Genomic DNA, 24,903 nt, shown 5'->3' with positions numbered 1-24,903 from the left:
TTTTCTATAAATTTCAAACCCGATATATTAAAACCAAGTAAAAGAAAAATATGCCCTTCCTTTATAGCTGTCCCACTTTAGAAAGAACTGTGGTACAATTTGGTGTGTGGCTTTCCATCCTTCCAGACACAGTTCTGTGCACATACAAACATGTATATACACATGTAGCTTTAAACAAACACAATTATAGAATCATATACTTGTGTTATTCAGTGACTTGCCTATTTTATTTTATTATTATTATTATTTTTTTCTGTATTTTTCTGAAGCCAGAAACGGGCAGAGACAGTCAGACAGACTCCTGCATGCACCCGACTCGGATCCACCCGGCACGTCCACCAGGGGGCGATGCTCTGCCCCTCCGGGGTGACACTCTGTTGCGACCAGAGACACTCTAGGGCCTGGGGCAGAGGCCGAGGAGCCATCCCCAGCGCCCGGGCCATCCCTGCTCCAGTGGAGCCTTGGCTGCGGGAGGGGAAGAGAGAGACAGAGAAGAAGGAGAGGGGGAGGGGTGGAGAAGCAGATGGGCGCTTCTCCTGTGTGCCCTGGCCGGGAATCGAACCTGGGACTTCTACACGCCAGGCCAACGCTCTACCACTGAGCCAACTGGCCAGGGCCTACTTGCCTATTTTATTTATAGTATGCTTCCGTATTAGTTCATATCTCTATTCATAATTGCACATAATTTATTTTATTGTATAGCTATTTAATAATTTATTTAACTGTTTTCTGCTGAAAAATGTTTAAGTTGTTTCTAATTTTTCATTATTTATTCTCCCTGTTTTATAGGCAAAGAGCCTAATATTTGCCAAGGAATGACTTAGCAAAGTTGTACACTTCCCAGGTGGCTGGTGTGATACGTAGTCTGTGACTCTCATCTTCCAAATGAGTGCCTAATGCCATCTGATGAGATGCTAGCTACTGTGTGAATTAAGCTCTTGCCTTAGGGAAGTTGCACAGTGTGTGATGCAGCACCCACTGCTCTTGAGGGTGCTCATTAAAGCAGTGTGTATACTCTGGATAAGAGACTTATTAGTAGGGGGGACAGCCTTGAAGAGCAGTATGTGGTATAAGTGATGAAAGCTCCAGACACGGTGGTACCTTTGGAATGCTTTGAGGGAGCTGTTCTTTAATTTGATCTGGAAAGTGAATGGTGTTCCTGGTGTTCCTTTTGGAACAGGGCTTAGTGGTGAGTACAGAACAATCCAGAAAGATTGCTCAGAGAGAGGGGGAGTTGTTTAGAACTCATTCACCAAGAATATGTTATGTAAGTAAGCAGGAAGGAGGGCAGTATCATTATCAGAAACATCTAGCCTGACCAGGTAGTGGCGCAGTGGATGGAGCATCAAACTGGGATGCAGAGGACCCAGGTTTGAGACCCCGAGGTTGCCGGCTTAAGCGCGGGCTCATCTGGTTTGAGCAAAGCTCACCAGCTTGGACCCAAGGTCGCTGGCTTGAGCAAGGGGTTACTTGGTCTGCTGAAAGCCCATGGTCAAGGCACATATGAGAAAGCAAGCAATGAACAACTAAAGTGCCGCAACAAAAAACTGATGATTGATGCTTCTCATCTCTCTCTATTCCTGTCTGTCTGTCTCTGTTAAAAAAAAAAAAAGAAACATCTAGCAAGGTCCCTTAAGGCCAAGATGCTGCTGTTGTTAGTCATTGTTTAGTGAATGTTGTCCTGGGCTGGTGCCAGTCTTGGAATTTCTAACCTGGGAGAGAGTCATAGTCTGAGAAGTCAGTGTGAAGGAGGCTCTTGGGCAGCTGAAGGAGGAGCTGGGGAAGGCAATGAGTCTAGTCCAGAGCAGAAGAGCGGATTAGCTGCTCCCAATTCAGCTCTGGCATTTGGGGCAGCTCTGCCATCTTGTGGAATAAATGCTCAGTGATTTTGGTGAAGGCTAAGTGTGAAGATTTGCAGTCCAGGGGATAGGCTTGGCAAAATTACTTTACTCCTATTTACATATTCTGTGGCCTCAAAGTATTATTTGTGCATATATATTTTCCCTGCTTTCAGTTTTAAAAAATATTTTAAAAATTACTATTATTATTTTTTTTTCATTTTTTTTTTTCTGAAGCTGGAAACAGGGAGAGACAGTCAGACAGACTCCCGCATGCGCCCGACCGGGATCCACCCGGCACGCCCACCATGGGGCGACGCTCTGCCCACCAGGGGGCGATGCTCTGCCCATCCTGGGCGTCGCCATGTTGCGACCAGAGCCACTCTAGCACCTGAGGCAGAGGCCACAGAGCCATCCCCAGCGCCCGGGCCATCTTTGCTCCAATGGAGCCTCGGCTGCTGGAGGGGAAGAGAGAGACAGAGAGGAAAGCGCGGCGGAGGGGTGGAGAAGCAAATGGGCGCTTCTCCTGTGTGCCCTGGCCGGGAATCGAACCCAGGTCCTCCATTAAAAATTATTATTGATTGATTTCTTGTTCCACTTAGTTGTGCATTTATTGGTGGCTTCCTTTATGTGCCCTGACTGGGAACGAAACATGCAACCTTGGTTTTTTTGGGTGACGCTCTAACCCAGTAGTCCCCAACCTTTTTTGGGCCACGGACTGGTTTAATGTCAGAAAATATTTTCACAGACCGGCCTTTAGGGTGGGACGGATAAATGTATCATGTGACCGAAACAAGCGTCAGGAGTGAGTCTTAGATGGATGTAACAGAGGGAATCTGGTCATTTTTAAAAAATTAAACATCATTCAGACTTAAATATAAATAAAACAGAAATAATGTAAATTATTTATTCTTTCTCTGCGGACCGATACCAAATGGCCCAGGGACCAGTACCGGTCTGCGGCCCAGGGGTTGGGGACCACTGCTCTAACCAATCCCTGTACAAAGAATTTCTATATAGGCATACCTTGGAGATATTGAGGTTTGGTTACAGGCCACTGAAATACAGCAGGTATAGCAATAAAGTGAGTTGTGATCTTTGCTTGTGAAGGGTCTTGTCTTCAGTTTCTTAGAAAAATTACATCTGTGATATGCAATAAAGCAAAGCTCAATAAGACGAAGTATGTAGTAAGTATGTGTGTGTGTCTTCAGCCAGATTCCCCACTTGTTAGCAATTTATTACATTTGCTTTAGTATTCTTTTTTTTAAAGTGTTTTTTTTCTGAATTGTTTGCAAAGAAGTTACAGTCCTTTACCCCTGAGTACCTCAGTACATATTTTCTAAAAATAAGGATGTTCTTTTATATTACTACAATGCAGTTATCAAAATCAGGACCTTATTCAAACATTATCAATTGTTATTATAATGTCCTTTATAGTAAAAGTGGGAAAAATATTTCTGATCAGGATCTAATTCTGGATGACTCATTCGATTTAATTGTCATTTCTTTTAGTCTCCTTTCATCTGAAACAATTCTTCAGTCTTTGTCTTTTATGACCTTGACATTTCTGAAGGTATGATATTCCTCAATTTAGTATTTTCTGATGTGTCATTATGATTAGATTTAGGTTATACACTTTTAGCAGAAATATGTCCTTTTCAAACGGCTTATATCAGGAAAAACAAAGGATCTGTTTGTTTCATTTATTGGTGATGTTAACTTTAGTCACTTGCTTAAGGTAGTAGCTACCAGGTTTCTCTACTGTAAAGCTATTTTTCCTTTTATAATTAAAAATTTTTTTGTGAGGATACTTTGACACTGTAAATATCTCCTTTTTTTTTTTTTATAGGAACAGAAAGAGGGATAGATAGGGACAGACAGACAGGAAAGGAGAGAGATGAGAAGCATCAATCATCAGTTTTTCGTTGTGACACTTTAGTTCATTGATTGCTTTCTCATATGTGCCTTGACTGCGAGCCTTCAGCAGACCGAGTAAGCTGGTGAGCTTTAAAGTTCTTCAGCACACCAAAAGATGTTATGTATATATTTTTGCTAATCTGACAAAAAAAATAGGTATAATTTTGACTCGTTCACACCAGATGACTTTTGTTGTGTTGGTTTTTTCATTTTTTTAATTTGACAATCTAAGAAACGAGGTGAGTTCCCCTTACTAAATAATCAAGTATTGCATGTTTTAAAAATGCTTGTGGCACATTGGTTGAAAGTTGCTGTCCCATAGTATTAGTCTGAGACATATTTCATTTTATCTTACATTACTTTTTCTTCTTTTAACTGCATTCAACTGATTGGAATTCTTTCTTACCTCGCTTGTTAGGGATAGAAAGTGATTTTAAGATTTTAAGGTATTCTGCGTTTGGGTGTGTGTGTAATTTTGTACTTGTTTAAATTGTTTATATAACAGCATCCATCACATCATCAAGCCTACTATTATTTTTTTTGAGGTTTTATTTATTGAGTTTTTTGGAGAGAGAGAGAGAGAGAAAGGGAGGGAAGCCTGGAAAGCATTAACCTTAGTTGCTCCCGGGGATTTTAAACTGGTGACCTCAGCATTCTAGGTCAATGCTTTATCCACTGCACCACCACAGGCCAGGCTCGAGCCTACTATTTTTGCCTGACCAGGCAGTGGTGCAGTGGATAATGTTGGCCTGGGACGCTGAGGACCCAGGTTTGAAACTCTAAGGCCGCTGGCTGAGTGTGGGCTCATCTGGCTTGAGCATGGGGTTGCCGGCTTGAGCATGGGATTATAGACATGACTCCATGGTCACTGGCTTGAGCCCAAAGGTCACTGTCTTGAAGCCCAAGGTCTTTGGCTTGAGCCCAAGGTCTTTGGCTTGAGCCCAAGGTCGCTGGCTTGAGTAAGGGGTCACTGGCTTGGCTGGAGCCCCCTGGTCAAGGTACATATGAAAAAGCAATAAACAACTAAGGTGCTGCCACTGTATATGAGTTGATGCTTCTCATCTCTCTCCCTTCTTGTCTCTCTGTCTCCCTTACTCTCTCTCTAAGCCTACTACTTTTGCAGTCATACCCTAGTATTATTTTGAGTATAGAAAGTACTTCAAAAAGTAATCATAATATTTACCAAAGTTTCAGCACACTACCTGCCTCTAATGAAACTTGTATCATTACATTTAGGAAAACTTTGATTTACTCAAGAAAGCATATTTGTGGGTTCCCCATTCTGTAGAGGAGTGACTTGAATTTAAGGTTATTGCTCTCATTCGAGTGAGGGCACTGTGAAGGGAGTCTTCACGAAACTGATTTTCTAACACACATGAAGGCCTTGTGACAGCTTTACTTTTTGTCATTGATAAATGACAGACCATTGCCTTTTGTTTGGTTCTGGAAGTTTCAAACCCAAGTTCTCTTCATGCCTTCCAGCCCCATTCAGTTGGTTGTTTTTTCTTTTTATAGTCTGTAAGAGTCCTTTTGATGAAACCAAGTACATAGTAGTGAAATCTCAGAAATGATCAAAACTAAAACCTTTGTAGCAGTTATATTCTTCTTGTGCTAAAATTGTTTTAAGATCCCTTTGGTTTGTAAAGAGATCCCATGAAAATATCCCTAGTTCTGTCCACACACAGAGCTACTGGAATGGTGAGGAGTTTGAATCTGGTCCAAATTATGAATAACAAATGCTGGGTTGGAATCCTGATTTTTGTTTTTAGGATTTCCCCAAAGTCTGAAATCCTGAGAACTTCTAGGGCAGCTTCAGAAAAACAAACAAACATGTTGATTTCTTCTTTCAGAAGGTGAATCACCATTGAGTACTCTGTTGTTTACCCTAAAGGTGTATTCCTTCTCTCTAAACAAGGATCTTTGGGAGGTGATGGCAGTCTGATCTAGGTTTCCAGCTACAGATGCATTCTACTCTTTCTTGTTCCATTGCCATGTGTTCATGTGTATATTGTAACAACTAGGATAAGCACAGCTTTGTTGTCTTTGTTTTTTTTTAGTAACAAATACTTTTAAGAAAACAGAAGATTTCGTGACATCTAAAGCACTGACTGTCGACCTAGACCACAAATTTAGGTGCAAGGTTGTGGATTGTTTAAAATTTTTCCGCAAAGCCAAACTGCTGCACTATCACATGAAGTATTTCCATGGAATGGAGAAGTCCCCAGAGCCGGAGGAGAGCCCAGGGAAGAGGCATGTCCAAACAAGGGGCTCTTCAGCCTCAGACAAGACCAGCCAGGAGGGCCTGACCAGGAAGCGCGTCTCTGCCAGTTCTCCAAGTAAGTGTTATCATTGTGTGTGGGTCTGTAACATGGAGGTCACAGTGCTTGCATTTCTGACACAGAAAGCAGATGTTGGTCTGGTCTGGTTGAATCCCAAAAGAGGAACTCTGGTACTTGGGTACTAACTGAGTATGCCCGGGATTTTGGCAGTTTACACCCTGCATCTTGACCTGTCTATGTCAAGGATCTAGTACCTAGGTAATACCTCTTCTTCAGCCAATTCTGCTGCTGATTGGGGATATTGCTGTTGCCATTTCACTAAACTAATAATTATGTTTACTTCAGTTTGGAGGTCATTTTAACCAGAATTTACAAATTAAAAACTGAATTGGGCAACAGTTCTATATGTGTGTGGGTGAAGGTACATCCAATCATAGTATTCCTTCCTTTCAATAGCCTCCTAAGTCACTCATGGTAAAGGCCAGCTTCTTCTTGTCCAAGTACTAACCAGACCTGACCCTGCTCAGCTTCTGAGACCAGCCAAGATCGGGCGTGTTCATGATCTACCGCTAGCCTGCATCATCACTGTTCCCTCAACCTATTGTAATTCTAATTTCAACTCCAGTGGAGACATACAGACCTCCGTGCTATTTACTGGTTTCTAATTCTAGTTGTTCATTTTTAATGTATGGGAAAGCAGTGGACTTTTGTATATTAACCTTGTCTTTTGCAACTTTGCTATCCTCACTGTTATGTTTTGTTTTGTGTTTTTTGGTCTTTTGTCAGTTCTTTGGGATTTTCTATATAGACAATGATGTCTCTGCAAACATAGTTTTATTTCTTCCCTTTTCAATCTGTATTTTATTTCCTTATTGTATTGTCTAAGATGTCTGATACGATGTTGAGTAGGAGTGTTGAGTGGGGATAAAAAGTTTGGACAAGGATTATCAAAAAGAAATTTTTGTTTGTTTTTAGAGAGAGACAAAGACAAAAAGGGAGAGAGATCAGAAGCATCAACTCCTAGTTGCTTCAGTTTAGTCTTTTTTGTCTTTTTTTATTGTCTCTCATATGTGCCTTGACCGAGAGGCTTAAGCCAAGCCAGTGACCTTTGGGCTCTAGCCAGAGACCCATGACCCTGTGCTTAAGGTGGCAAGCCCACATTCAAGCCGATGAGCCCATGTTCTAGCTGGCCACCCTGGGGTTCTGAACCAGGGCCCTCAGTGTCCCAGGCCTGTGCTCAATTCACTGTGCCACCGCCAGTCATGCTTGAAAAGGAGTTTTGCTGTGAAGAGTAACCAAGAATGAAGTTGTAGTATTTGGAAGGTGTGAGTTCTTTATTTTTACACTTGATCTTAGCCCAGGGGTCCCCAAACTTTTTACACAGGGGGCCAGTTCACTGTCACTCAGACCATTGGAGGGCCGGACTATAAAAAATACTATGAACAAATCCCTATGCACACTGCACATATCTTATTTTAAAGTAAAAAAACAAAACGGGAACAAATACAATATTTAAAATAAAGAACAAGTAAATTTAAATCAACAAACTGACCAGTATTTCAATGGGAACTATGCTCCTCTCACTGACCATCAATGAAAGAAGTGCCCCTTCCGGAAGTGCGGTGGGGGCCGGATAAATGGCCTCAGGGGGCCGCAGTTTGGGGATCCCTGTCTTAGCCAAAAGACTGAGAAGCAATTACATTGTTCACTTTATGCAAATTTTATGTTTTGTGAATTGTACCTCAATTATAAAAGGAAAAAAAAGTATCAAACAAAATCCTGTCATCCTGTCACCCAGGTCACTCCTCAAGCCAGTAAAATCAGAATCTGTGTGGGTGGGACCTGGGCATTCACTTTTATTTTCCCTGGTGATTGCAGTATGTAGCCAGTGTTGAGGAGCATTGATCTAAGTAAGGTCAATTAACTTTTTTCTGGAAAGGACCGACAATAAATATTTTCAGCTTTAGGGGCCAAAGGTTTCTGTGAGCCGGGTTGTTGAAGCATGAAAGCGGCCATGGTCAACATGTAATGAATAAGCATGATGTGCTTTAATAAAACTTACTTACAATAACAGAGGCCTGTGGTTTGCTGGCCCCAGGGCAAAAGGCTTACTGTTGGGGAAGGTACTCCAGAACCCTGAGGGGTGGAAGGTGACCGCCTGGGCAGAGCAGACCCAGAATTCTGTTCTACCACCCACTTCAGTTCTTCACAGTGGGCGTGCTTACTAACTTAAGAATAAACATCCCAGAGTTGAAACCAGAATGTTAGGATGTCGATACTTACACTTATATTTAATTCTAGCTGCAAAAGACAAGGAAAAGAACAAAGAGAAGAAATTCAAAGAGTTTGTGAGAGTGAAACCAAAGAAGAAAAAGAAAAAGAAAAAGAAAACCAAACCTGGTAATTTTTCCTGTGGGCTGTTTCACTTGGGTTTCTTTACACTGTGTGTGCTGAGGGGATGCTATCTCGCCTCCCCTGGCCTTGGAGCCAGCCCGAGGAGAGGAGGGGCCAGGGAGGGAGCCCACTCCCCTGGGAGGTACGGGGCTACAGTGGCCTTTAGGAAGGCCCTCCCCCTTGCTTCATTGGCCAGTGTGCCCAGCCACAGGGTGGGGCATCAGAACGCATCATAGTAGCAGAGGACATGCGGTTAAAGGACTTTGTTTTTAGACACAACTCGAAACATTTCTCAACCCTTTCAGAAAAACATTCACTTCTTGAAAAGTATATGTCTAGCCCTCACAAAAATGTTAATTTTTAAAAGAAAATCAGTGTTGGGAGCTAAAGTGCTGCCACATTTTATTTTCAGTGGTATCTTCTGGTTTAGGAAAAACAATCATGTCAGAAATGCTCAGGGATGTTTCTCATCTTTCTCGCTTCCTGTCTGTCCCTATCTGTTCCTCTCTCTGACTCTCTGTCTCAGAGAGAGAGAGAGAGAGAGAGAGAGAGAGAGAGACACACACACACACACACACAGGAAACGCTCAGGGAAGAAGGGCGATAATGACAAGGAAGCTGTTGGTTTTGAGGTTCTCAGAGGTGGGCAGAGGAATTAATCCCTGCATCTCTCCTCCACACCCCTTTGTAGTGGACTTGCTCCCGAGCCTTTCAGTTATTTGGACAGTAGAGCTGTTGGGTGGATGGGGTTCATTCTGGAATGCCCTGATGATGTCTGGGGATGCTGATTGACCTTATTCTTTCAGAATGCCCCTGCGGTGAGGAGATCAGTGACACCTCCCAGGAACCTTCTCCACCCAAGACATTTGCTGTCACCAGATGTGGGTCCTCACACAAGCCTGGGGTCCACATGAGCCCACAGCTCCCTGGCTCAGAATCTGGAAACCACAAAGGGAAAGTGAAAGTATCTGGTAAGGAGGCTCTCAGCTGGCTTGGCCATTTGTGTAGCACTGTAGTCTGAGAAGGCTGGATTTATGTGATACTATAATCTGCTCCCCAGGCCCTCTGCAAGTATAATCTCCTGTATTTTTAAAATAAGTATATACATTATATGAAGCAAAGGCCATTGGTTGTGTCTTCCTTGAACTTCCCTTCTTTCCAACTTCGGTCTAGTTGATGTCTCTCAGGTGCCTCCAAGCCAGTGTGCTATAACCCAACCCGTTGTCCCCCATCCCCTTGCGTCCCTGCCCTGCATGCCTCCATGAATTTATTTTTTTCTGTTGTTTAGAAACCACCAAGTCCACGATACTTTGTTATAGCAGCCCAAACTGACTAAGACTTGGAGGAAATTATATTTCTGAATCTGAATCTGTTTTTTTCAATCTAGATATTTATTTCACACTTTAAGAGAATGATCACATCAGAAAATATACTGAATATTTTCACTAAAGATATACTTTAAAAGTGGAAAATTGGATAATATTTTAGTTGTGCTTTAAAGCAACATATTCTCCTCACTTCTAATATTTCATTAATTTATTCAACTTTTTTTTTTATTTTTTTACAGAGACAGAGAGTCAGAGAGAGGGATAGACAGTGACAGACAGACAGGAATGGAGAGAGATGAGAAGCGTCAATCATCAGTTTTTTGTTTTTAAACCTTAGTTGTTCATTGATTGCTTTCTCATATGTGCCTTGACCTTGGGCCTTCAGCAGACCAAGTAACCCCTTGCTTGAGCCAGCGACCTTGGGTCCAAGCTGGTGAGCTTTGCTCAAACCAGATGAGCCCACGCTCAAGCTGGCATCCTTGGGGTCTCGAACCTGGGTCCTTCCGCATCCCAGTCTGACTCTCTATCCACTGCGCCACCGCCTGGTCAGGCTTATTCAACTATTTAATGAATATTTATTGAGTTCCTACTTTGTGCAAGCCAATATCATTCTTATTGTAAAATACCTATAGTTTTAACTACTTTTCTTAGAATCTATTTTAAAAAGTTTTTTGTAATTGGTTTTATTTATTATTTTATTTATTTATTTATTATTTTTTAAGCATTTTAATTTTATTTATTTATTTTGTGACAAAGAGAATCAGAAAGAGGGACAGATAGGAAGGGAGAGAGATGAGAAGCATCAATTCTTTGTTGCGGCACCTTAGTTGTTCACTGATTGCTTTCTTATATGTGCCTTTATGAGGGGGCTACAGCAGACCAAGTAACCCCTTGCTTGAGCCAGCGACCTTGGGTCCAAGCTGGTGAGCTTTGCTCAAACCAGATGAGCCTGTGCTTAAGCTGGTGACCTCGGGGTCTTGAACCTGGGTCCTCCGCATCCCAGTCTGACGCTCTATCCACTGCGCCACCGCCCAGTCAGGCTGTAAATTGATTTTAGAGAGAGAGAGAGAGAGAGAGAGAAACTGATTTGTTTTTTCACTTAAGAATTCTTTGGTGGATTCTTGTTTGTGCCGACCGGGAATTGAACCCACAGCCTTGACATACCAGGATGATGCTCTAACCAACTGAGCTAACTGGTCAGGGCCATTCCTCCATTTGATGGCCTCTACATCTAACCTGGCTGCTCAGGGAAACTGAGTCAACCTTGAAGGTTCCCCTTCTCCAACTTGTAGGGTGATTGTGATTTAAAAGGAGTTAATATGTTGAAAGTACTTAGAACATGTCTGGAGTGATTGGTAAAGGTTAGCTGTGATTAGAACTAATTATTATTAGTCATAATTAGGCTCCGAGACCTAGTGATTTTAGTTCTGATTATCCCTGGAATCTGCCCCTTCTTCGTTTCCTACTGTCTACAGAGTTTTAAAGGTGGCTCTGGATCCAGGCTTTACTGTAAGCCAGGTCCTAGCTGGATGGGGTGAGGTGAGGAACACGTGTGACTCATTAGGGACGGTTGTGGTTCATGCGGAGTTACAGCTTCTCCACCAATGAGGTCTGTGACCTTGGGCAGCCATTTACCTTGGGCCTTTCTCTCAGTAAAATGAGGAAATGGTGTTTAGTTCACTGCTAGGCAGCTTACATCATTTGGGCTGTTACTCTTGACAATCTAGTTTTTAAAAAATTGTATAGCAATTTAAAACAGTGACTATTGTTTTCCCTTTCCTCTCAGAGGAGGATAATTTGAGTGAGTCCTCTTCTGAGAGCTTTCTGTGGAGCGATGAGGAGTATGGTCAAGACATCGATGTGACCACCAACCCAGATGAGGAACTCGATGGGGATGACCGCTATGATTTTGAAGTGGTCCGCTGCATCTGTGAGGTTCAGGAAGAAAATGACTTTATGATTCAGGTGGGTAGTGCTCTCAGGAGACAGGTATAGAGAAGCACAAGCTGGTCTTTGAAGGGAATTTTGAGGGACTACAGCTAGAGGCCGGCAAAATAAGTCATGACTGAAGCCCCAGCTGGGCAGTATCAGCAGCAGATCGAGCTTTGCCTTCTGGTTTAGCTTCCTGAATTGTGGGCTGGTGTAGATAGCCTGTTCATAGGAGAAGCCAGGAGTTGAGGGCTCGTTGTGTGTAAACCTCTCATGATCTGCTTGGGGCAGCTGGGACCCACAAATGGAAAGGGCCTTCCTGTGGTCACACTGAGGATTTGAGCAGCAGGGACCCAGATTTCTGAAATGGTAGTTAATCTTCCTGTGGACCCATATCTCCTCTCTGAGATAAATTTTCTTTATGGCCTGAGAAATGGAGGCCAGTTCTATAGCTTGTCTGTTTCTTGTTCTTTATTTTCCTGACACTTCTGTCATTTTCATCTCTGGTATGCCTGTGGGGTGCCTCCCTGCCTGCTTGGGGAGACCATCACTGGCCAGCACCTGCTTGCCTCTGGTCCTTCTCTTGCTCTTAATTACAGTGCTGGGAGAGATGGCTCCTGTCTGGCTGACTCCAAAGGCTGTCATAAACACTTGCATGGCTTGGCAGCTGCCTGGCTGTCCAGGGAACCTGAGTGTTTCTAAATTGGTCATGGTTATTTTGGTTAGTATTCTTTGGGAGTTTCTTCCCTTTCGAATAGTCTTTATGATAATCTCTGGGAATTCAGGACACACCGATGCTTTCAAATACTGCCTGATATTTATGACCTTAAGTATGTCTTGGGTCAGTGGTTTTCAAACTTTTTAGGCAACAGAACCCCTTTTCCTAATGAACTCTCTCACAGAATCCCAAAATATGTAAGTTAAAAGCAATAGTTTAGAAAGTTCAAAATGGATAATCTTCACTTTTAAGTTCAGAAATGTGAATGATGGGCCTCTTCCCATTAAATCTGATATGCACTCAGGGTTGTAAGTGACAGTTGCTGACTTGGAGCATTTTAGTGGCTCAATTGTTTTTCTCTTTTGTGAGACAAGTCTGATGCACGTGGTCTTTTATATGGGTGACTTTTCCTGAACTACATGCTGTGTAGTCAGTTTGCTTAATCAGAGATGAGAAGAAAAGCTTTGTTCCAAGAACAACATCATAAATACTGAGCTAGCCTAGCAGTACAGAATTATGTGTACTGTTGGGCTTTGTTGTCCTAACATTAAGCTTGAAACATATTTGAGTATCCATTTTTTTAAAAAGTTTGATTTTAAAAGGATGGTATTGATTGTTGGTTTTTATCTCATTTCTCTGGATGTGTGCCAGTTCCGGGCCTTCGAAGTCTGATTTGGTCCTCATTTGTTCATTGAATCTCTAGTGGATGAGTAATGAAGGCTCCTCTGGCAAGGCTGTTCTAACTAATCAGTATGCAACATAGTACTGCTCCACTGTAATCCTTTCTCCACTGATTTTTCTATGAGTAACAAGGATTATGAGGTGTTTGGGGGGTAGAGGTTGATGTGCCATTCTGTGCTATTTGAAGAAACTAAATTCGGAGCTATTGAGGCACACCAGCTGTTATAATGCAGAGTCCGGAACTAACTTCCGTCCCCTGCTTCCCAAGCTTTACATGACACCCCCCCCCACCCCCCCAGCTCAGCACTGTGGCTTCCTGTCTGGCATTGTGGTGACTATAAGCTCACTTCAGAGCCCTTCAGAACCCCCCTGGGTATCCAGCTAGCTTTGTGTCACAGAGGGACAGTTTCTGACTTTCAGTCATTATAAGTGATGTACCTTTCCACTTAGGAACTTTTAGCAAAAGACATACATAAATTTAGAGGGAGCTAACTGGAACAAATACATTTTAAGCTTCTAAAATGTATTCATCATCCAGTTTTTTTGTTTTGTTTTAGATTTTTATTTTTTTCATTTTAGAGAGAGGAGAGAGAGAGAAGGGGGGAGCAAGAAGCATCAACTCCCACATGTGCCTTGACCAGGCAAGCCTGGGGTTTTGAACTGGCGACCTCAGCATACCAGGTCGTTGCTTTATCCACTGCGCCACCACAGGTCAGGGTCATCTTCTAGTTTTAAGTGTGTTCATCATCTAGGACAGTTCAAATAAGTTATTCTTAAAATAAATGTGTAACTTACATTGATAATTTGTATAATACTAGACTACATTTAGAGTTCATTTTCTATGAAATACATTATTTTAGAGAAATAATTTTCTTTATTTCATCAATATCAATATTACTCAAATATAGTATTTATTTTTATTGATTGATTTAGAGAGAGGAAGAGAGAGAGAGAGAAAAACATTAATTTGTTGTTCCGTTTATGGTTGATTTCTCTGTGTGCCCTGACTGGGGATCAAACTTGCCACCTTGCATATCTGGATGATGCTCTAACCAACTGAGCTATCCGACTAGGGCTTGATTTTATTTACCAGTGCTAATTAAATCACTGGGATGTTAAAATTCTGCTTGATAAATATGAATGTTAGAGAAATACAGTTACCACATTAAAAATGAGCATCAGAAAGCCAATTTGATATTTAAAAATTTTTAATTATTCTAGTCCAAGTATATTTCTAATTGGACCAGGTGACACATATTTTAGGCTTACAGGACCATATGGTCTTTGTTGCAACTACTCAACTCCGCCCCAAGCAGCCATGGACAATATGCAGAATGAATGAGCGTGTTCATATAATACTTTATTTATAAAAACAGGACTCCAGCTGGATTTAGCTTGCAAGCTGTGGTTTGCTGGCCTTTGCCCTAGAGCAACAAATGTATATTAGGTGCCAAACCTCAGTAAAAATTGGGTAGCAGTTTTAACAAGAACCCCATTTTTAAAGTTTTCTTTGTTTAAAAATTTTTAAGGGCTGGCTGTTTTGCTCAGTTGATTAGAGTATCATCCCAATACGCCCAGGTCATGGTTCAATCCCTGGTCCCTGCACATAAAAGAAACAACCAATGAATGCATAAATAAGTGGAAGGACAAATTAATGTCTCTCTCTTTCTCACTCACTTTCTGTTTCTCAAAAAGCAATACAAATAAATTTTAAAATAAAATTTATATTTATTTGTTGCTAGCTAATATATTCACATAATTCAAAGTCTAAAAGGTATACAGAGAAAAATCTTACCCTCATCCCACTTCCATTTGTCAACTACCCTTCCCTAAAGGCAGCCCTTCCCATTTTGTGTATCTTTCCATAAACATTGTTCTGTGGCTAAATAAGCAATAACAAATATATTCTTTCCATTTTCTCTCTCTCTTTTTTTTTCTTATCTTGTGGTAAAATGTACATAACAAAATTGACCATTGTAACCATTTGTAAGTATGTGGCATTAAGTGATTAGGCATTGAATACATTCACATTGCTGTTCAACCTTTTTTTTAAAACACAAATGTTATTTTTTATGTAGTATTTTCAAGATCATTTTTTTCTCCCATGTAACAACGAATAAGTTAAAGATTGCTTCATTTTCAAACATGAAAGTCTTCCCCATTCTTCTTTATGGATGCATAATGGATAGATAATTTATTTAACCCTTCCCCTACTGACAGACATTTAGATTGTTTCTAATCACAGTTACATGTCCTGGCTCATTGGCTCAGTGGTAGAGCATTGGCCTGGCATGTGGATGTCCTGGGTTTGATTCCTGGTCATGGCACACAGGAGAAGCAACCATCTGCTTCTCTACCCCTCCCTCTTGCTCTTCTCTCTCTTCCCCTACTCGTCTTTCTCCCCCCCTTTCTCTCCCTCTCCTGCAGCCATGGCTCCATTGGTTTGAGAGCATTGGCCCCTGGCACTGAAGATAGCTCTGTGAAGCCTCTGCCTCAGGCACTAAGAAAATAGCCAGTTGTGAGTATGGCCCCAGATGGGCAGAGCATCAGCCCCAGATGGGGATTGCTGGGTGGATGTCAGTTGGAGTGTGTGTGTGGGAGTCTGTCTCTCTATCTCCCCTCTTCTCGCTTTGAAAAAGAAAGAAAAAACTGATGTAATGAACAATTTTGTGTGAGTATGCCTTACATAATATTGTCATAGCAATATTATATAAACCCTTCCTAGCGGCAGTACCAAAGAAGTCTCACCAGCACCCTTGTAAGTGTACAAGGTACTATCAAACTTATTTTTTGGTATTTTTCCAAAGTGAGAAGCAGGGGGGAGGCAAACAGACTCCTGCCTGTGCCTGACCGTGATCCACCCACCTGGCATGCCCACCAGGGGGCGATTCTTGGCTCTTCTGGGGTGTTGCTTCCCTGCCATCAGAGCCATTCTAGCACCTGAAGCGGAGGCCATGGGGCCATCCTCAGCGCCCAGGCCAACTTTGCTCCAATTGAGCCTTGGCTATGGGAGGGGAAGAGAGATAGAGAGAAAGGAGAGGGGGAGGGGTGGAGAAGCAGATGGACGCTTCTCCTGTGTGCCCTGGTCAGAAATTGAACCTGGGACTTCTACACACTGGATCGACGCTCTACTACTGAGCCAACCAGCCAGGGCCCTGTCAAACTTTTTTTTACGTTTGTTCTTTAAGTGAAAAAAATAGCCTATTAGTCATGTTTATGATTTCACATTCAAGCTGGTGACCTCACACTCAAGTTGGTGAGCCTGTGCTCAAGCTGGCAACATTGGGGTTTTAAACCTGCTCCTGTAATGCCCTAACGATTTTTTGTTTTTGTGAGATCAAATATATTAAACTTTTCTTTAATGGCTTAAAAGAACTTTTTAACTGAGATTTGAATAACAATTGCTTTCTCATTGGAAGTTCTTAAAAGTTTATAGAAATGTTAATAAAAGAGTTCTCATGGTTTCTTTGGATACTTCTGAGGTTTCATCTTTTGTGTGTGTGTGAGACAGAGAGAGAGGGACAGATAGGGACAGACAGGAAGGGAGAGAGATGAGAAGCATCAGTTCTTCATTCACCTTAGTTGTTCATTGATTGCTTTCTCATATGTGCCTTGGCTGGGGGCTACAGCAGACCCATTGACCCCTTGCTCAAGCCAGTGACCCCGCACTCAAGCTGGCGACCTTGGGGCCTCGAACCTGGGTGCGCTGCGTCCCAGTCCAACACTCTATTTACTGCGCCAACCACCTGGTCAGGCTCATTTATTTATTTATTTATTTTTACAGAGACAGAGAGTGAGTCAGAGAGAGGGATAGACAGGGACAGACAGACAGGAACGACAGGAATGGAGAGAGATGAGAAGCATCAATCATTAGTTTTACATTGCGCGTTGCAACACCTTTGTTCATTGATTGCTTTCTCATATGTGCCTTGACCACGGGCCTTCAGCAGACTGAGTAACCCCTTGCTGGAGCCAGCGACCTTGGGTTCAAGCTGGTGAGCTTTTTGCTCAAGCCAGATGAGCCCGCGCTCAAGCTGGCGACCTCGGGGTCTCGAACCTGGGTCCTCTGCATCCCAGTCCAACACTATCCACTGCACCACCACCTGGTCAGGCTCATTTATTTTATTTTATTTTTTTTCCTGAAGCTGGAAATGGGGAGAGACAGTCAGACAGACTCCCGCATGCGCCCGACCGGGATCCACCCAGCACGCCCACCAGGGGAGACGCTCTGCCCACCAGGGAGCGATGCTCTGCCCCTCCGGGGCATTGCTCTGCCACGACCAGAGCCACTCTAGCGCCTGGGGCAGAGGCCAAGGAGCCATCCCCAGGGCCCGGGCCATCTTTGCTCCAATGGAGCCTTGGCTGCGGGAGGGGAAGAGAGAGACAGAGAGGAAGGAGGGGGGGCGGGGGTGCAGAAGCAAATGGGCGCTTCTCCTATGTGCCCTGGCCGGGAATCGAACCCGGGTCCCCCGCATGCCAGGCCGACGCTCTACCGCTGAGCCAACCGGCCAGGGCCTCATTTATTTTTTTAAAACCATAAAAATAGTTGATATTGCCCTGGCCGGTTGGCTCAGTGGTAGAGCGTTGGCCTGGCGTGCAAGGGGTCCCGGGTTTGATTCCCGGCCAGGGCGCACAGGAGAAGCGCCCATCTGCTTCTCCACCCCTCCCCCTCTCCTTCCTCTCTGTCTCTCTCTTTCCCTCCCGCAGCGAGGCTCCATTGGAGCAAAGATGGCCCGGGCGCTGGGGATGGCTCCTTGGCCTCTGTACCAGGCGCTAGAGTGGCTCTTGTTGCGACAGAGCGACACCCCAGAGGGCGTGCCGGGTAGATCCCGGTCCGGCGCATGCAGGAGTCTGTCTGACTGTTTCTCCCCGTTTCCAGCTTCGGAAAAATACAAAAAAAAAAAAAAATAGTTGATATGTCTGGAATTTATCCTGGTATAAGGTGAAGGCTATAGCTACCTATTTGTCCCAACACAGTACCCCATTATTGAAATGTCGCCTTTATTTACTCTATTTCTGTATATATTTGGATCTCTTTCTGGAATTTCTCTTCTTTTCCATTATTCCATCTTTTTATATAGTTGCTTATACAATTTTAATTATTATATCTTTATAATATTCTTTAAATACCTGACAGGGCTAGTACACCTCTTTTGTTCTTTTGTACAGATTTCCTGGCTATTAATTTTAGAATCTGCTTATATCTAGTTTCAGAGCTCTTTATTATTTTATTGGCAGTATGTTATTTTTATAAATTAATCCAAGGAGAAATGACATTTTTATGATAATGACTGTTGCTATCCAGACATAAGGTGCACCTTGCCATTGAGCGAAGTCTCTCTGTGTCCTTCAAATAGTATTTTACAATTTTCTTCATAGAGCTCTTGCATGTTTTATTCTTTTTTTTTAATTTATTTTTTATTTTTTTATTTTTCTGAAGCTGGAAATGGGGAGAGACAGTCAGACAGACTCCTGCATGCGCCCGACCGGGATCCACCCGGCACGCCCACCAGGGGGCGATGCTCTGCCCACCAGGGGGCGATGCTCTGTTGCGACCAGAGCCACTCTAGTGCCTGGGGCAGAGGCCAAGGAGCCATCCCCAGCGCCCGGGCCATCTTTGCTCCAATGGAGCCTCGCTGCGGGAGGGGAAGAGAGAGACAGAGAGGAAGGAGAGGGGGAGGGGTGGAGAAGCAGACTGGCCGGGAATCAAACCCGGGACTTCTGCACGCCAGGCCGATGCTCTACCACTGAGCCAACTGGCCAGGGCCACATGTTTTATTCTTTGATAGTTTTAGGTATAGTCTTAAATAGTCTTAGATTTATTCTTAGATATTTTATCTTTTCTGTTATTCTTGTTCACCTCTAAATTTAAACTTTTAAAAAATGAATAATGTATTTTAGCCAGACTCACAAGAAGAATGTTACTTTGAAATTTTCAGCTGGGCTGTATTTGATTCAATTGTGGTGAATTCTAATTCTAAAGACACTTAGAAACTCATTGGTGAGAAACTTTCATTCTTATTATTAGTCTCTTTTCTGCTATCTTTATCACTGTGCACTCTTTACTAGCTCTTTGAGCTTTAGTTTCCTCATTGGAGATGGAAGAATCTGGATCAGGTCTTATTTGAAGTCTCTCTTCCAGTTCTGTCCCTGTTAATTCTGAAGTGATCAGCTTCTTAGAGGGTTTATATAAGCCCAGATAAGCCCTCTTCAAGCTGGGGGCTATCTGACTCCAGATGGCTGAAGAGTGTCTGAATTTTGGAGTTTTAGTCCCTTGTGCCCTGGCTGGTGGCCCACCCTCAAGGCCCTGTGAGGAAGCTCCCTGTCTGCTTTCCAGAGCTGTCCATGTAGTTATATGTACATAGAGGTTTCAGGTCCTGGTATCTTAGTATCTCTATTGACGTCTGCTTTTCCTCTCCATGGCCTCCTCTGGGCCCTTAGTCCTCTTGCCGGTTATCCTCAGGTCTCCCAGTGCTGCCCCCGTTGTCTACTTCTTTCTTTCCCTTCATAACTTCTGCCTCTCCTTCTCCCGACCCCTCCCCTCCTCTACCTACCCCTCCCCGTCTCTCCCTGCCTCTCCTCCCTCACCCCCCTTTCCTCAACCAGGGAAGACAGTGGGGTTTAGGGGTTAAAAGAACTACCTTTGCAATTTGCCTGGCTTGTGTTCTGATCCACCTTTGGTTCTCTTCAGCTATGTGACCTTTGGTAAGGTTTAGAGAGAAGACATGCAGAGTGCCAGTCCATGGTTACTGCAGGAGGTGTCACAGTGGATTAGATTACCCATTAGTAGTGTAATAGGCTCTTAATGCATTCGAGTTGTAAGATAGGAGCTTTTTATATATGACCCAGTGATTCTCATAAACAGCCCCACATGGTTTGGTAGGGTTAATATCCCATTTTGCAGATGGGGAAACTGAATCTCAGGGTAGAGAAGTGACCTCTATAAGGTCACCCGGTTAATGCATGTCTGAGGCAGAATGCAAACAGATTTCTGTCTTTACAAGTTAATCTTCCCCTAAGTACTTGAACAGTTTTTCCTTTGTCATAAAGATCAGAAAAGTTCATGCTGCTAGAAATGGGAGTGAAAGCCATTTTCTGAGACTAGCACTGTTTAATAAAACTAAGTGCTCTTTATCTGTGCTGTTTAGTAGTTGCTAGCCTCGTGGCTATTAAGTTCTTAAGATGTCACTAGTGAGAGTAAGGAACTGAAGTTTTAAGCTGAATTTGTTCGTGTAAATGTGAAGAGCCGCAGTGGCTAGCGGCTGCCGTGCTGGCTAGTGCAGTCCTGGATAAATGGCCGCAGCCCAGCGCCTGTGTAAGCCGGTGTGGTTGCTCTCTCCCCTCTCCCACTTCCCACTGCCCCACCCCGCAGGCAGGTCTTCTTTTGCACGGAGGATGCCTTCTGCGTTTAATTTTTATTGCTTCTCCAATTCTGACAGTGTGAAGAGTGCCAGTGCTGGCAGCATGGGGTCTGCATGGGACTGCTGGAAGAGAATGTGCCTGAGAAATACACCTGTTACGTTTGCCAAGACCCTCCAGGTAGAGCTTTCGGGAGGCAGGGATGGTAACGGCCTGGTCCCGAGGCTCATCTCTCAGTGTCCACTGGACTCTGCTTGCCTTTGTCGCTCACCCACCTGGTGGCCAGCCTTTTTTTTTTTTTTTAGCAGTACAAACAAGACCATGTGTGCAGAGGTTCAGTGGAAGAGCTGGCCTTGAGTTAGAATTTCTTCCTTTTTTATTGTAAAAATCATGTAACATGATATCTACCCTCTCACCGTTTTGAGTGTATAGCACAGTGTTGTTTATAAATGAGCAGAGTGTTTGTATAGTGGATCTCCAGAACTTACTCATCTTGCGTGACTGAACTCCGTAAAAACTGTGGAATGCTGTACAGATTTGCGTGTCATCCTTGTGGAGGGACCATGCTAATCTTCCCTGTATCGTTCTCATTGTAGAACTCTTTTTTTCTTGAGAGGTCATGAGGATGTGGGCCTTTAGGGGCTGTTGCAGAATCGTAAGATTCTGTCTCTACTCCCTCTGGTGGCCTCGGCCCTCCATTGCTTCATTGCCAACAGGAAGGGAGACACGCCCTTGGGGGAGGGGATGTGTGGTTTTGAATAGCCTGTCTGCCACCCAAAGCGGTGAGTTAATTACTTAGCACAGTGGTTCCCAACCCCCAGGTCACGGACTGGTACTGGTCCATGGACCATTTCGTACCGGTCCGCAGAGAAAGAATAAATAACTTACATTATTTCTGTTTTATTTATATTTAAGTCTGAACGACGTTTTATTTTTCTATTTTTTATTATTTTTTTTATTTTTATTTTTTTTTGTATTTTTCTGAAGCTGGAAACTGGAGAGACAGTCAGACTCCCGCATGCGCCTGACCGGGATCCACCCGGCACGCCCACCAGGGGGCGATGCTCTGCCCACCAGGGGGCGTTGCTCTGCCCCTCTGGGGCATTGCTCTGTTGCGACCAGAGCCACTCCAGCGCCTGGGGCAGAGGCCGTGGAGCCATCCCCAGCGCCCGGGCCATCTTTGCTCCGATGGAGCCTCGCTGTGGGAGGGGAAGAGAGAGAGAGGAAGGAGAGGGGGAGGGGTGGAGAAGCAGATGGGCGCTTCTCCTATGTGCCCTGGCCGGGAATCGAACCCGGGACCCCTTGCACGCCAGGCCGACGCTCTACCACTGAGCCAACCGGCCAGGGCCTATTTTTTTATTTTTATTTTTTCATTTTTATTATTAGAGAGAGGAGGGGTAAGAGATAGAACAGAGGAGGAGCAGGAAGCATCAACTCCCATATGTGCCTTGACCAGGCAAGCCCGGGGTTTCGAACCGGCGACCTCAGGGTTCCAGGTCGACGCTTTATCCACTGCGCCACCACAGGTCAGGCACAATGTTTTATTTTTTAAAAATGACTAGATTCCCTCTGTTACATCCGTCTGAGACTCACTCTTGATGCTTGTCTCAATCACGTGATACATTTATCCGTCCCACCCTAAAGGCCGTTCTGTGAAAATATTTTCTGACATTAAACCAGTCCGTGGCCCAAAAAGGATTGGAGACCACTGACTTAGCAAATCTGTTAGTTTCAGTTGTTCATGGCCATGGGCTGGCCTGTGGCTGTTGGTGCCCCTTCTAGAAGTCTGGGGGTAGATTATAAATTTGTCGTTCTTGTTTTGCTGTCAGTAGGATGGTGATATCTCCCTTCCCACCTGTAGGATCTCCGCTCAGCTGCAGTCCCATGATCCCCGTACAGCTGGACAATACTTAAGAACCTCGTTTCTGTTATTCCTTTTAGTCCCATGAGGGCCTGGTAGGAACCCCTACTCCTGTTTTTGCTTATGAGAAAGAAACTGATGCCAATGGATATGAATGACTTTTCTAATCTCATAAAGCAAGCTGGAGATAGAACTGGCTTGTGGGGCCAAATCTCTTGATTTCGCTGGTTGTGTGGGACGGGGCTGGCCACCACAGTCCATTTTCCAGCAGGTAGGTACCCTCAGGGCCTAATAGCTGTTGTGACATTGCGTCTCCTTGTGCTAGGTTAGGCCATATACCAAGAGGAGTCTGCCCTTTTTCCCCCCTTTATCTCAAGGAAAGAATATGGTCAGAGAATAGTCTGTGAGTCATAGAATATTGATGGGTATGATGGGTATGATCTTAGAGACCACTTAGTTCAGTCCCAGCATTTGACAGACGAGCAAATACAGGCCCAGAAGGGACATGAGGGAAGATGAGAACCAGTGTCTCTGATGTTTGTCTTGTAAGACTGGTGGTGCTGCTTTGAATCCTGTTCAGGGGGCCCCTGCAGCAGCTGCCTCTGAGATCCCATGTATCATCCTCTGGGCTTGTTAAGGCGCTGTTTAAAAATCTCTTCTGTCTGCTTCACTGTCTCTTCCCCTCCACTTTTCTCTTTAGAAATCATATATGCCATCTTCATCAATTCCTACAAAATATCTGAACTTTAATAACACTAATTTCTAAGACTGAATAGGTTCCTCCTTGAATTGGACACTTGGTGTCAGTCACATTTGTAGATTCAGTTGAACTAGTTACTAGGCAGTGTGTTGGCCAGAACACAGCTTTAAAGGTTACTTAAAGTTATTTTTAGGCCCTGGCCAGTTTGCTCAGTGGTAGAGTGTTGGCCTGGTGTGTGGATGTTCCGGGTTCAATTCCTGGTCATGGCATGTAGGAGGAGCGACTATCTGCTTCTCCACCTCATTCCTTCCTCTCCCCCTTCTCTTTCTCACTCTCTTCCTCTCCCACAGCCATGTTTTGATTGGTTCGAGTACATCAGTTCCAGATGCTGTGGATGGCTCCGTGGAGCCTCTGCCTCAGGTGCTAAAAATAGCTTGGTTACAGGCATGGCCCCAGATGGGCAGAGCATTGGCCCAGACAGGGGTTGCTGGGTGGATCCCTGTCAAAGGTGCATGCGGGAGTCTGTCTCTATCTTTTCTCCTCTTACTTGGAAAAGAAAAAAGTTTTTAACAGAATTAAGGTGCATCTCTACCACATATCTTGGTAAAGACAGAAAGAGCCCAGGGACCTTGATAGGAATTACCTGGGTTATTTCAGGGTGTTTAGATATTGGGGGGTGAACAGTCTGATTGAAAGTTGTTAAAAAGAAAAGAAGAGAAAGCTGGTAGTTGGCAATTGGAGGGGCACTAGGGGTTTCTTTTCATTTGGTAAATTCATTCACGATTACTTTCCCCAAACCCTGGGAATACAGCTGTGAATAAGATGGTTTCTATTCTTTTGGCTCTTAGTGGAGTTGGGGCCAGAAACAGATGTCAGAGTAAGTCAAGTAAACTATAACTTGTAGATAGGGATGACAGCGGTGAGGGGGCAGAAGTGATCAGATGGAGATGGCTAGGAGGCACTGAAGAGGCTCTCATTTTGGGGGTGACAAAGGCCTCTCTGAGGAGAGGTGGTAAGAAGCCAGTCCTGCAATGACCTTGGGGACTAGTGCTCTAGATAGAGTAGGGTGCTAAAGCAGAGACCCGAAGACCAGAAAGAACTTGTTGCGTTCTGTAAACTAAGAGGAGACCTCTGTAAGGGTGGGGCCAGGAGGGCAGAAAGGAGCCTGTCCTGCGAGCCTCCGTAGGCCAGCGTCAGTGAGGGCTTTGGGTTTCTACTGTGTGCAGAGGGCAGTCTGCAGGTTTAAGCAGGAGAGCGGATGATGTGATTTATTTTATTTATTAAAAAAGTTTTTTTGTTTACTGATTTTGAGACAGAGAAACATCAGTCTGTTGTTCCACTTATTTCTGGAGTCATTGTTTGATTCTTGTATGGACCGGGGATCAAACCCCCAACCATCTTAGTGTATTGGGACTATGCTCTAACTGAGCTATCCAGCCAGGGCTGACAATGATTTAAATTTAAAGAGATATCTAGATTCCCACTGTACCTCTGGCCATTTCTAGATTAGGAAATTTACATTTCTTACTACCTTATCCCCAACAACTAGTAGAGAGCCCAGAATACAGTATGTGCTAATAAGTAAGTGCTTATTGGATGAATAGATGAACAAAATGAACATACCAATATGTCCTTCTGATAGTTTTTATGTGTTAATTGTGCAATGATAAAATAACCTCTCGTTACTATTTTAGGTCAGAGGCCTAGCTTAAAGTACTGGTATGACAAGGAGTGGTTAACCAGGGGACATATGCATGGCCTGGCATTTTTAGAAGAGAACTACTCCCACCAGAATGCCAAGAAGATTGTGGCCACCCACCAGCTTCTTGGAGATGTGCAGAGAGTGATTGAGGTTTTGCACGGCCTGCAGCTCAAGATGAGCATCTTGCAGTAAGTGGG

General features: G+C 43.8%; 1 protein-coding gene and 1 non-coding gene across 4 annotated transcripts in view; one reads left to right on the top strand and one right to left on the bottom strand.

Moving 5' to 3' along the window:
* Nucleotides 1–24,903, top strand: part of PHF20 (PHD finger protein 20) — an 87,281-nt gene that overhangs the window by 48,247 nt on the left and 14,131 nt on the right. For 2 of the 3 annotated variants that reach the window (XM_066234661.1, XM_066234660.1), the window contains exons 9-14: nt 5,813–6,091; nt 8,336–8,434; nt 9,235–9,399; nt 11,543–11,721; nt 20,524–20,623; nt 24,699–24,894. In XM_066234661.1, the coding sequence (XP_066090758.1) occupies nt 5,813–6,091; nt 8,336–8,434; nt 9,235–9,399; nt 11,543–11,721; nt 20,524–20,623; nt 24,699–24,894 (1,018 nt within the window). The remainder of the gene's footprint in view (nt 1–5,812; nt 6,092–8,335; nt 8,435–9,234; nt 9,400–11,542; nt 11,722–20,523; nt 20,624–24,698; nt 24,895–24,903) is intronic. The other variant, XM_066234662.1, reaches the window with a different exon arrangement.
* Nucleotides 20,957–21,059, bottom strand: LOC136309758 (U6 spliceosomal RNA). Its single transcript, XR_010726407.1, has one exon. It is a non-coding gene; the product is annotated as a U6 spliceosomal RNA (small nuclear RNA).

This window comes from Saccopteryx bilineata, chromosome 6, assembly GCF_036850765.1.
Source record: "Saccopteryx bilineata isolate mSacBil1 chromosome 6, mSacBil1_pri_phased_curated, whole genome shotgun sequence".
NCBI classification, from domain to species: domain Eukaryota; kingdom Metazoa; phylum Chordata; class Mammalia; order Chiroptera; family Emballonuridae; genus Saccopteryx; species Saccopteryx bilineata.
This window is presented reverse-complemented; position numbering and strand designations above follow the sequence as displayed.